This window comes from Zootoca vivipara, chromosome 8, assembly GCF_965207765.1.
Source record: "Zootoca vivipara chromosome 8, rZooViv2.hap1.1, whole genome shotgun sequence".
Lineage (NCBI taxonomy): Eukaryota > Metazoa > Chordata > Lepidosauria > Squamata > Lacertidae > Zootoca > Zootoca vivipara.
In genome coordinates, this window is record NC_142591.1 from 67,416,624 (window position 1) to 67,429,999 (window position 13,376).

At 44.0% G+C, this 13,376-nt stretch overlaps 1 protein-coding gene across 2 annotated transcripts in view; it reads right to left on the bottom strand.

Annotated features, from left to right (window-relative positions):
• Positions 1–11,653, bottom strand: part of DPYS (dihydropyrimidinase) — a 42,525-nt gene extending 30,872 nt beyond the window's left edge. For both annotated transcript variants that reach the window (XM_035124701.3, XM_060277667.2), the window contains exon 1: positions 11,281–11,653. In XM_035124701.3, the coding sequence (XP_034980592.3) occupies positions 11,281–11,529 (249 nt within the window). In that variant the 5' untranslated portion in view covers positions 11,530–11,653. The remainder of the gene's footprint in view (positions 1–11,280) is intronic.
• Positions 11,654–13,376: the final 1,723 nt, after the last annotated feature.

A 13,376-nucleotide genomic window follows, 5' to 3' on the forward strand; every position in this document is an offset into this window, starting at 1 on the left:
AAATCTGTGTATCAGCAGAACAATACTGGAGGTGGAAGTGATGACTTTGAAATATGGCACCTGCAATACCGAGGAGCGTTGCATTAGAAACCAAAGCCCCTTGGGATGCTTGCTGAGGAACCCATTTGAAGGGGCAGGAAATATATTTCTCCAGAGGCAGGGCAATAGTGTAAACAAAGGAGTGGAGACGGCATACATAACCTGCAGGCGACCCCAAAATTACTGAGGGCAGCTGGTGAAGAGTGAAGAGCATGATAATAAGAGGGGAAAGAACTGAAAGCGTTTTAAGGGACTAAAATCAAGTAAGAGAACTGCAACGGCAGATGAATCTCAGGGTTAATGAATGCAGAATAATGGTGACGTGGACTGTTGATTTCTTAATGGAATGGCCTGAATCGCCTAGGGCAGTGTTTCTCAAACTAAGAGCCAGGTCTCACCCAGACGCATAGCGGGGGGGGGGGGACATGATGGGCGTGGGGCGCCCCAGGCTCCACTCTCTGCCCCTCGCCTCCCCGTGCCGTACGGACATACGCAGTCCGTGCAGGCTGTCCCGCGAGCAGCAGCCTGTAATGAGCCGCTGTGTGCGAGCGGTGGCCCATGGAGCAGCTGTGCGTACTGATTGCACATGTGCAGCATCCTGCATGTGCGCACTCCATACAGGGAGGGGGAAAGGCCACAGGAGGGGCTGAAGGAAATTTTCTGTGGCATAAAAGTTTGATATTGTTATTAATCACACATGAACTGGAAATAGGGAGGAAATGGGGCAAGAGAGGAAATCGTTACAGGAGGAAGAAGTAAATATGTGAAAGGAGCAATGAGGAGGCATGAATTACCCTGGCAGTTTGGGTGGGTTAAGCTAGAAGTTGGGTGTGGAAAGAATGAGAGAAGAATTGACAGAAGATGGGGGGAACATCTTTTGAGGCGTGTAGGGACAGATAAGGGAAAAGGGAAAAGCTGTCTCCACTTAAGAGCCTCTAAATCAGGCATCTCCAAACTTCGGCCCTCCAGATGTTTTGGACTACAATTCCCATCATCCCTGACCACTGGTCCTGTTAGCTAGGGATCATGGGAGTTGTAGGCCAAAACATCTGGCGGGCCGCAGTTTGGGGGTGCCTGCTCTAAATCAACAAATTGAGTGAGAAGGCTGTCACAAGACCTCCAGAGCAAATGCCTGAACTTCGCATGAGGGAAAGCTGAGCTATGGAACTCCCTGCCACCAGGAAAATGCTGTGGCAAACCATTCAGCAATGGTTGAGATGGATTAGATATCAGTAGAAAGTGATGTCAGGAACTGCCACCGGTTATGCCAAACTCTGCCTTGACCATTTTGTGGCTGGTGGGCCTCTGTAATACTGAGTTGTCTTTTAACTGAACCTGGGGGTTGAAATGGGCTGGGGTAAGCATCCCTAGGGAGAAGGGGGTTGGGGGGACCATTCAAAGCCACTGTCCAAAGCCAACAACACACATACCCATAGCCTTTCTATCGGAAATGACAGGTGGAAGGGCTCCAATTTTTGGCTTGGCTGACAGGGCCAAACAAAAGTTGTAGACCCATCCCTTGGTTGTGGGTGGGTGTGTCTCCAGTTTAGGATGGGAGAGTAAGGAAAGGTTGAGGAATAAAGCTATTCTCTGCTACTCCTGGAAAACCAAGCAACCCCCCCCCCCCCGGTTACAGCTTTTAGCCAAAATTCTCTGTGTTTCAAAGTAATATTCTTAAATGAGCATTGCGCAAAAGCTCCTGGATGTTTAGTCAGCAAAGGTTTCTGGGCCACGTTTATCAGTCTTGATGCACCTTTTCATGCTGATTTCCTTTTTAAGTAAGATTTTATTTACCAAAAAATTACTTTTTAAGTAAGATTTTATTTACCAAAATCCAGTCTTCTGATGTCATACAATCAAATAAAAAAGAGGCATGTAAGCATTTTAAAGGAAATATGCAAGGGAATATCCATCCTTTCTCTGCCCTTTAACCTCATCGTGTCTCGTTAGATATATATATTTATATCTGCAGACAGAGGTATGCCATACTTTTTATTTATTAGACCAAAAGCAAACATTAAATTCACTTTTGCAATAGGTGTTATATGAAACTGAGCCCTCTGATCCTTTCTAGTTATTTACTCTGCTTTTAAATGATTAATCTGGGGAATGTTTACATGTTAAGAAATTACATAGCCAACACTCAATGGGGGGAAGGCCAAAGACTGCAAATCTGCCAGTTCTGCCACTTTGAACAATAAATCACTTATTTTAAAGTCTACCAAACGGATTCAACAGCTTCCAGGGATCCTTCCATTTCTGGTACAAGATTTATTTCTTTGCTGAATTATTATAAATAATATTAAAAAGGTAAAGGTAAAGGGACCCCTGACCATCAGGTCCAGTCGTGACCGACTCTGGGGTTGCACGCTCATCTCGCATTATTGGCCGAGGGAGCCGGCGTATAGCTTCCAGGTCATGTGGCCAGCATGACAAAGCTGCTTCTGGCAAACCAGAGCAGCACATGGAAACGCCGTTTACCTTCCCGCTGTAGCGGTTCCTATTTATCTACTTGCATTTTGACGTGCTTTCGAACTGCTAGGTTGGCAGGAGCTGGGACCAAGCAACGGGAGCTCACCCCGTCACAGGGATTCGAACCGCTGACCTTCTGATCAGCAAGCCCTAGGCTCAGTGGTTTAACCACAGCGCCACCTGGGTCCCTTTATAAATAATATTACTGACCCTTAAAATAAACTTTTTTTTGAATGGCACTTACCAGAGCAAAACATGGAACACTAAAGTATTTTGTTACTCTGCAAACTGCAACAACCTCTTTCCTAAACTTTGGATCTTTACGTTTTTGTTATTGTGACTGGCAGTATACAAATTTAATAAATAATAGCAACAATAACTTTTATAGACAAAGCAGATGTTTTTGCAAGACGTTTGCTCCTTGACCAATGAGCTGTGTGTGGCTTCTCAGATACCAGCTGCAAATCAATTAATATACAAGTGCGCACAGCAGGGCAATAAAAACATGCATCTACTACATGTTTATTTTATGTAAACATTTATACATAAAATATACATTTATTTTATTTTATTTTATTTTATGCTTTTATTTTAGATTTAAGAAGGCCATGTGAGAAAATTCTGGCACTTTCCCCATTATTTGAGTCAAACATCTGCTTTGCATGCAGAAAGTTCCAGGGACAGGATCAGTTCCCTTGTACTGTAGTTTGTTAAGGGTTGCTGGGAATTTTAACTGGAGGGTGGGGTTGGATTAACTACACAGTGCAGAAATCTTTGAAGGGAAAACTCTGCTCCCAAAGTGCTTCGAAGGTACAGTGCATACACCAGCTCACTGTGGGAACAGTGGGCTTTTCCAGATCTAAGATGTACCTGTTCCACCTGTACATTTGTAAATAAAATCTACCGTTAGAAAATGCCATAAGCATGTGACCTCCTTCCAAAAGAAACTAAACCCAGGAGAGTATTGTGCCCTTAGAACTTCTGCTTGTGCAGTGAAGTGGTTGACCACAACGGCAATCTCTTCACTGTGTAGGACTGCAACAAGATATATCCTTGTTTTCTCAGGTTTTCTTTAAAGATGGGCCAGTTTAGGGAAAATATCATGGTCCCCCTAAAGAGCCTAAATCCTTCCTAATTTGCTTACTGCTTTGCAACTCTTGCAAACTGATTTGCATTTATATAAATTTGCGTATGTGTCTTTGTATGTATAAATGTGTGTATGTGCATGTATACATATCGTGTCATATAATGGCACAAGCAATCATGACATTATATCTTTCATAGTGTACTGTACTGTTATGTAAGGGATATAATTAACAGAGATGCTAACATGATTTAAGGCAGTGGCAAGTCGGGGGTAGACCAGTGGCAGAGTTTCAAGCTCCAGTGGGGGAGGGTGTAGAGCAGGCGGGGGTGTGGCTGGCGCACATCCCGGGTAGGTAGGTAGGTAGGTAGGTAGGTAGGTAGGTAGGTAGGTAGGTAGAAAGCTCTAACAATTCTCTTGCTTTTGTTGTAATCTCAGAGTTTGTGGGTAGACATTCTCGTCCATGTTTCATTTTGGTTAGTGCACCTTGTTCATTCCTATTTGCTTTTTATTTCTTGGCATAAACCACACACAAAAAAATTTCAGCAAAGAGGATCAAAAAAAGAAAGGAAATCTTTAAATTTTGAATAGCTGGGAGTAGCAGGAGCCCTCACCCATGGCTTCCACAAGGGCTCAATTTGCCTCACAGTTCGCCATGAAATCTATAGACAGCGGAGCTACACAAATATACTATTTACATAAGCACACATCAGTGGACAGTGGATTTGCTCCTTTGTGTAACTTATGTCAAACTTTCGCTGACCCTGGAATATCCTTGCCAGCTGGCAGATGTTTTACTAACTTTGCTAACAGTGGGGTTCCTTGCTGTTTATTTTAACGTCAAACCTTATTTGATTTTAGATGAACTGTTGACTTTAAAGGTTAGTGGCTCTACCTTATCCAAATGTCAGACTGATTTCTCAATGCCCAATATGATATTAGGCCTGTTCAAGCCTACATGCATCTGTGTGGGCAGGGGTGTCTCAGCTCCCCATGACCAATGGTAAGGAATACTGAAGGGACCTGTACGCAGAAGCACCTGCATGCAGGTGGGAAGACTGCATTGCAATATACAAAACCTGCCATCTCCCATTCCCCTCCTCTCCCCCAAATTTAGATGCTTTCTCGTGGATATTGCTCACTTCTGGGTCGAGATCATGGAAGCAGGATCAGGAAAGCCCAGCTGCAGCCAGAGCTGCTCCATTATAACTTCAGTAACTTGAAAGAGATGCAAAAAGCCATCTAATCCAAGGCCCTGCTTCAAAATAAAATCATATAGGGACTCAACCATACTTTTGCTTGCCCCACCGCTTCCCACACAGTCCGAGGAAACCCAGTCCTTAACTGTGGAATCAGAGCAAACGACAACTGAGGTTTTTTTCCAGATTGATGTTTGCTATGATTTAGTGCTAAGGAATGGGTTTTTCGAGGGAAAGCAGTGGGGGAAAGGCAAAACTGCTCAGGCAGTGGAAAACCACTCAGACCTGTGCTTTCCAGGGACAGGACAAGCAAAGTGGGGGAAAGCCCTAGATCTCTGCTGTTGGCCTATGCAATCCAGGCTAGAGTGTGTGTCACGTGCATAAGGCAGGTGCACTGCTGAAGGTTAAGACTTGCTGATGGAATTGCATGGTGTCCTTTTTCTTTGCTAAACTTCTGCTGCAGTTACATTCCTGCTGGGACCGATAGTTCAAGACATGGTGCTGTTTCCTTTGCTCCCATAGAAAACTCCCTTGCTCCACGGGACAGCTTGCACTGCTTGGGCCATTGGGTGAAATTCCTTTGCATACACAGACACACTATCAGAAGGCATGGTGATGGCCACTCATTGCACACTTTTAAAACAAGAGTTGACCTGTCAATAGCTATTAGCTGTAGTGGCTAAACAGAACCTCCATGGGAAGAAGCAGTAAATACCGTAATTGAATTCTGTACTGTTTGCTAGGGCAGTGTTTCCCAACCTTGTGCCTCCAGATGTTTTGGGACTACAACTCCCATCATCCCTAGCTAGCAAGACCAGTGGTCAGGAATGATGGGAATTGTAGTCCGAAAACAGCTGGAGGCACAAGGTTGGGAAACACTGTGCTAGGGAATAAGAAAGCTTATTGCCTTCATGCTGTTTGTGGGCTTTTCTGGAGAAATTTGATTGGTCAATGCAAAAAAACAAAAATAAAACCTGAACTAGGTGAACCAGCAGGACTTTTGGTTCTGTGATTATATCACACGGTTTAAGGCGTCTATGTGTGTTTGGAGCCACGCTCTTGAATACAAGCTCTCCTTATACTACTTTCCTTTTTGAAATGTGCGAATTATTTTCCATATTTACAGCAATGACATCAATAAAGGAATGCTTAGCTTGTTTAATAGAAAGGCTTACATTATGCAGGCAATGAATCTTTCAGCATGTGTGTTCGTGTGTTAGAGAGGAAGAGAGATCCAAAGTAAATTTATTGATCTACGTTTCTTTGGAAAACTTTGGGTCAACCCATCATCCCAGTCAATCAGTTTAAAAGAGCAAAGTCAGCAATCCTACCCTATGTGTCAAGGCTGGCACACCAAACAATTATAAAATATTTTTGGAGTGCTTTGGTGACCCTTGAACTCCCTCAGAAAGTTATCCAAAGCATTCTGACACTGTTTCTTGCAACAGAATAAAAATTAATAACCACCCTCTCCTGTGCAGAAAATCCATCGGAAGTTAAGTGCGTACCAAAATACAAGACAAAGCACAGAAAACAGCAAATTCAAAAACCCACTTGGGTTCATCCGGGGTGGGGGACGGGAAAGCAAAGCTATGCTTTGAAGGAGAGGAAAACTGAAGAGGGAGAGCACCACACAACAGGGGGCGCCGATGTGGTGCCCACTGTCACAGCGGCACCCTTGTGGTGTTCCCCTGGCACCTACAAAACCTCACTGCCAAGTGAAGAAAGATTTTAAGAACTTGTTCCTTCCCTATTTGTCTTTTGAGGGCAGGCCCTAGGTTTGAGGGGGGCCCCAGGCAAACACACTTTGCTTGGGATGCCTCCTCTTTTGGTGGGCTCTGGCATCCTCACCTGGCAACAATGGTTGTAGAAGGGTCATTGGTCAAACATCTGCTTTGCATGCAGAAGGTTCCAGGTTCAATCCCCGGCACCTCCAGGTAGAACTGACACAGATTCCTAGCCTGAAACCCTGGAGGGTTGCTGCCGATCAGTGTGAACAATACTGAGCAAGATGTTCCAATAGGTTTGCATAAGGGAGCTGCCTATGTTCCTACTGGGGCTGATAGCAGCTGCACTGGCTGGATGAGATCTGTCATTTTAATTTCTAAGCACAGCCATGCTGTATCACTGATGAACGAAAGTGGATTGTGTGAGCCTTTGTGGTGGCAAATAGCAAGGCTGGAAGGACAAACAGCCACCTTCTGCTACTTAGTGGTCTGAAAATCTCACTGCCTTTTCTCTGTTTCAGGGCATGCCTGATAACCACTGATCTTGTTTAAACAACTATATGGACTGCCTAATATTATTATGTACAGTATGTTTGAATTAGGATAGAATCATAAGTGTTGGAAGGGACCCTGAGGATCATCTAATCCAACCCCCTGCAACAGCAGGAATATGCAGCTGTACCATATGGGGATTGAACCTGCAACCTTGGCATCATCAGCACCATGCTCTAACCAACTGAGCTACTGCCAACATCAACTGTGAGGCTTTCATTTTCTCTCTCTTTAATTATAATTGAAATTTTCTTTTTCTTTTTCTTTAAGGGCACTGGTGGAAATGAAAATGGAAGCGGTGCCTGCTGGTGCTGCTGAGATCTGCTACTCAAGACTGCAGCCCCCTACACAGCGAAGCAAGGCAAAGCTACATGCAACTGAATTAGAATGTAATAAGAGCCTGCTGGAGGGACCCAGGTGGCACTGTGGGTTAAACCACAGAGTCTAGGGCTTGCTGATCAGAAGGTCGGCGGTTCAAATCCCTGCAACGGGGTGAGCTCCCGTTGCTCGGTCCCAGCTCCTGCCCACCTAGCAGTTCGAAGGCACATCAAAGTGCAAGTAGATAAATAGGAACCACTCCAGCGGGAAGGTAAACGGCATTTCCGTGCGCTGCTCTGGTTCGCCAGAAGCAGCTTTGTCATGCTGGCCACATGACCCAGAAGCTGTCTGCAGACAAATGCCGACTCCCTCGGCCTATAGAGCGAGATGAGCGCCGCAACCCCAGAGTCGGACACGACTGGACCTGATGGTCAGGTCAGGCCAGTGGCTCATCTGTTCTTACAGTGGCCAAGCAGAAGCAGGACCCAAGCACAAGAGCACTCTCCCCTCTTGTGGTTTCCAGCATGGCTTTATCCTCCCAAATTTAAAGGTGATTGTTATCACTGCCTCCTGTGGCAGTGGGTTCCATAGCTTAACTATGTGCTGTGTGAAGAAATACTTTCTTTTATCTATCCGGAATCCTCCAGCATTCTGCTTCATTGGATGGCCATAAATTCTAGTGTTATGAAACAAGGAAAAATGCATCCGGGTCAAATGTCATATGTACTATGGTCCTCAGCAATTAAATTACACAATCTCTGGTTGAATATATACCCACAGGACAGACACGGACTGGCCACCAAACTGCAGGCCTCTTAAATGGCTTTTGAAAGCAGCTGCTTTGGCGATACAGAGAGTGTGTCATTCAAAACAAAACAAAAATGTGGGGAGAGAACCACAGTTTTTAAAAAGTGCCTTCCAACATGCTTCTCTGGATTAGGCTAGACAGTTTACTTTGTTATTTGAGGACAGCATCTTGATGCCCTTAACAGCTGCCTGAGAAACAGAAGCTGAACAGGTGCAGCTCTTTGCATTACTGTTATCACTACTCCTGGAAATGCCGCAGCTGTTCAATTTCTGTCCATCACTCAGGAATTAGAAGCGTGGAGTCCCTGTTGGGGACACACACACATATACACATGCGACACTACTATGGATTGAGGCTTTTCAGTTCTAGATCACCTCTTTAAATATACTTATATGTGTATATAGATATAAGTTTATACAATTATGCATGGCTTGGAGAAAATGAGCAAAGAATAGTTTTTCTCTGTCTTGTAACACTAGAACTCAGAGTCATCCAGTGAAGCTGAGTGTTGGAAAGTTTAGGACAATAAAATAAAGTAATTCTTCACGCAGCGCATAGTTAAACTGTGGAACTCACTTCCACAAGATGCAGTGACTGTCACCAACCTGGAAGGCTTTAAAAGAGAATTAGACAAATTCGTGGACAATAAGGCTACAAATAGCCATGATGCTAGGCTCGACCTCTGCATTGGGAGGCAGTAACGCTTCTGAATACTGGTTGCCGGAAACCAGAGGAGAGGAGAGAGCTCTTGTGCTTGGGTCCTCCTTGAGGGTTTCTCTCACAGATATCTGGTTTGCCACAGGTATTGGGGATGAGGAAACTGAATTAGGTGGCCATTGGCCTGATCTAGCAGAGCTGTTCTCATGTTCTGATATACACACATTGGTTGGGGGAGGGATTGTCAGAAAAGTACAAATAGTGATAAAAGTATCTGATTAACTCAGTTGGGGGAGAAATCTAACAAGATTTTAAGTATGTAGGACCAATTGAATCTTTGGATGAAAGTGGTACAGTAGTACCTCGGAAGTCAAACAGAATCTGTTCCGGAAGTCCGTTCGACTTCCAAAGCGTGGCTTCTGATTGGTTGCAGAAAGCTCCTGCAGCTAATCAGAAGCTGTGGAAGCCTGGTCAGATGTTTGGTATCCAAAAGAAGGTTCAAAAACGGAAACACTGAGTTCTGGTTTTCGATTGTTGGGGAGCCAAAACGTACGAGTTCCGGGGTGTTCCGGGGTGTATATAAATTTAATAAATATTAATAATAACTGACTTGCAAGGCCAAGCTAACTGTCAAGTTCATCAGCACATCTTCAGGCTGGACATGTCAAGCAAATCATGGGGTGTGGTGGGGCTGAGAAAAAGCTATTGCTGGATAGCCATTGTTTGAAGAACTAGAGGTGTTAAAATAGGGAGGTATTATTTGTTAATGTGTAACAGATCTCAGCAGTTCAGTAAAGTTATGTGAAGAACTGGCAACATGTGTTCCAATTGACTGATCTGTAGCCATTAAATTCTAGGAAGGAAGTTCTATGCAAACATTTATCAGGTCCTGCAAACGTGTGGGAAGTGATCTTTCAAAGTGTTGATATCAGGACAAATCCCAGTTATTTGGACTGGAGATAAGGAGCAGAAGGCTTTGAGGAAAAGAAACACTGGGTTGCTAAAAGGCAGATTTTAAACAGAAAGGAGGAGGAAGGGAGATATCTGGACGTTAGGACTTTTTATGAATTTGCAATATCCTCCATTCTGTGCCACCCAAGGCACTTCCAGATTATCTTGTTTGTTGAGCATTTATCCTAATCCGCTTCCAGAGGCTAAATAACTGTCCCATCAAAGCAAGTGTTTCCCCAAACTTTCATGGGAAGTGGGTTTGTTGTGCAGGGCACACCAAGCAACTATAATCGCACAACATGAATTTGCCGGGACGTGATTGAATCTGACCTGGAATACTGATAAATCTGGAAGTGCCTCCAGAAAGGAGGAAGTTCAACAAGCAGAGGCTGCCTCACAGGTGTCTCTCATTTGCTCACTTGGGCCACACAGCTGGGCCTTACTCTCCCTGCTGCACCACCCCAAGAAAGAGGGTGAGCAAACAGAGAGCCCTGTGGAACGCCCATCCATCAGATGTCAAGGAAATAAAACAGCAATAAAATTATATACACACACTACGCCGAAATTGTGAAATTGACTGGGAAAATCAGAAGCCAGGAAGAGAAGAATTTTAAGAAGGAATGAGAAAAAAATGTATTTAAGAGAACACTGTAAAGAACTAAAAACTTTGGCAGGATTTGAGTAATGCTTGCAATTTACGAGAAACTATTGAAAAAAAGGATTGTTTTTCTTTATAAATTAGAGAAAATAAGGGAAGCAGTTGGGAAAAAAAGATTGATAATGGTAACCATGGAAGGGCAGAGAGAAGTCAAAGGATTCAGGGAATCCTAAATGATGTGGATGATTTGTTTGAACACACACACACACACACACGAGAGAGAGAGAGAGAGAGAGAGAGAGAGAGAGAGAGAGAGAGAGAGACTTTTAAATCGATTTTTCATAAACCTTGTTAAGTGTAGCTTACAGGTAGGTAGCCGTGTTGGTCTGAGTCGAAGCAAAATAAAAAAATTCCTTCAGTAGCACCTTAAAGACCAACTAAATTTTTATTTTGGTATGAGCTTTCGTGTGCACGCACACTTCGTTGTGTGTCTGTGTGTATGTATGTATGGATGGATGGATTTAGGTTTGATGAGGCCCTAAGCTACTGAAAGTAATGGGGCCCTTTATATTTCCAGCTGTCCTTTGTCAACAACAAATTGTCGCTGGTTTTTTGTGTTGAATATATGCTATAATGTAATTTATAGACCTAACAGGTATCTAAAGCCATATGCACATAACAAATAGGAGCCTACACAACACGGAACACTGTTGCTGTATGTATGTTTTATTTTATTTGGTTTTTATCTTATATTTTGAAAATGTACACCCAGTTTTTTAATTTTTTTTGGGGGGGGGGCCGAGAGAGTGGGGCCCTAAGCTTGTTTAGCTTATAGGTAAATCCGGCACTGTTACAATAAGAAAGACAATAATTACCTTTGTCCCTTGATAGAAGTCGTCTTTCGACTGCGTGCCCATGAAGGGGAACTGCAGGTGCGTGTGAGGATCAATCCCGCCGGGCAGAACCAGTTTGTTGGAGGCATCTATCACCTGGACCTCTGCTAGGGATGGCAGCTGGAGATGCGACCCCACCGCCTGGATTTTCCCATCCTCCACGTACACATCCGCAATTTGTGAACAGTCCGCGTTCACCACTCGCCCGCCTCGGATCCAAATCTTCTGCATGGTCTTCTCCCGCTTCTGTTCGTAAAGTTTCTGGAAAAGGCGCTCTACGTTTGCAAAGTAGGGGCAGCTGCTGCAGCAGCACTTTAAAGGTTTTCTCCCTCCGCCGGCATACCTTCCATGCAGTCACGTGCAACTTTCCCTGCCCGGGGGGGCTGCGAGTTTAAGGTTTTAACCCTTTGTTCCCTGTTCCTTATTTTTAACTGTGTTTGTGAGAGAAATACGATCGCCCTTCCTCTCCCTGCACCTAATTTGCTTCCCCACTAGCCTTTACCTTGCAACAAGAGTGGGTGGGGAGCTGCTGTTCCACGAGGAAGTTTGTTGAAAGAATGCAAGGTGCTGCTCAGCATTACAGCTATGATTTTAGAATGAGGGTTTTAGGTCAGTAGTTTTGGAAGGAGTTGGTGTGAAATTAAATTAAATAAGACTGTATTTGAAAATGCCTTGTACAGCTTTCCCCCAAGCAGCCACTTCCTTACTCTTTATTCTGTACAAAATAACAAAAATCCTTCCAGTAGCACCTTAGAGACAAACTAAGTTAGGTATGAGCTTTTGTGTGCATGCACACTTCTTCAAATATCTGAAGAAGTGTGCATGCACACGAAAGCTCATACCTATAACAAACTTAGTTGGTCTCTAAGGTGCTACTGGAAGGATTTTTTAATTTTGTTTTGACTACGTCAGACCTACCTGTAACTCTTTATTCTGTGCCATTCTGAAAACTCGAATATTTTGCCCAATTCCACGGGGACTATCTTCCCCATAGACGCATGTGTCTCCGTCCCTGTCTTCTTTTTAAATCTCTGCTATCTGGATTCTGAGGGGGCTAAAGGAACAATGTAAAATAAATAAATTGCGTTTACACATTGCGGGATTGTACGTTGTCCAATTAGCTTATGCCTTACTTTAAAAAAGGATCGAGCCTGGTTAAAGCGGGGTTTCAGGATAGTGAAAGGAAGCAAAACGGAAATCTTACAATGTAAACCTTTGAGTAAATAGCCTAAGGATTATGCAGCGCTGGAAATGCAAGGGTTCAACTGCATTTAATGGGCATAGCAACTCCAGTTCTAAGTAGAGTTCCTGCCTATCTTCTTTTGAAAGCAGGGCAAGCTATATATAAAAATGCCAATGCAGATTTAAAGGTAGCAGGTAAATTTATTGAAGTATTTGGGTGCCAGTGGTAGTTTCCAAAAATAATTATCTCACATTTCACCTTATGGAGTAGGTCACCTTTTTAAAAATTTGTTTTTTAGAACTGAGTTGTATAAAATTCAGTGGCAGTATATCTCTACTCTGAAGCAAATCTTGAATTAAATCAGCCCTACACCTACTTCCCAGTAGGGACACAGGTGGCGCTGTGGTCTAAACCACAGAGCCTAGGGCTTGCCGATCAGGTCGGTGGTTTGACTCCCCGCGACAGGGTGAGCTCCTGTTGCTCGGTCCCAGCTCCTGCCAACCTAGCAGTTCAAAAGCATGTCAAAGTGCAAGTAGATAAATAGGTACCGCTCTGGCGGGAAGGTAAACGGCGTTTCCGTGCGCTGCTCTGGTTCAACAGAAGCGGCTTAGTCATGCTGGCCACATGACCCAGAAGTTGTCTGTGGACAAACGTCGGCTCCCTCGGCCTATAGAGTGAGATGAGCACCACAACACCAGAGTTGTCTGCAACTGGACCTAACGTTCAGGGGTACATTTACCTTTACTTCCCAGTAAAGTGCACTTATATGTAGGATTTCAGGCTTAAGTTATGTTCCTAATAACATTTTACTTGGAAGCAGAGATGCCAGTACAGTGGTACCTTGGTTTGCAACCTTTTTGGGTTAAAACCGTTTTGGATTAGAACCATGTCAAAC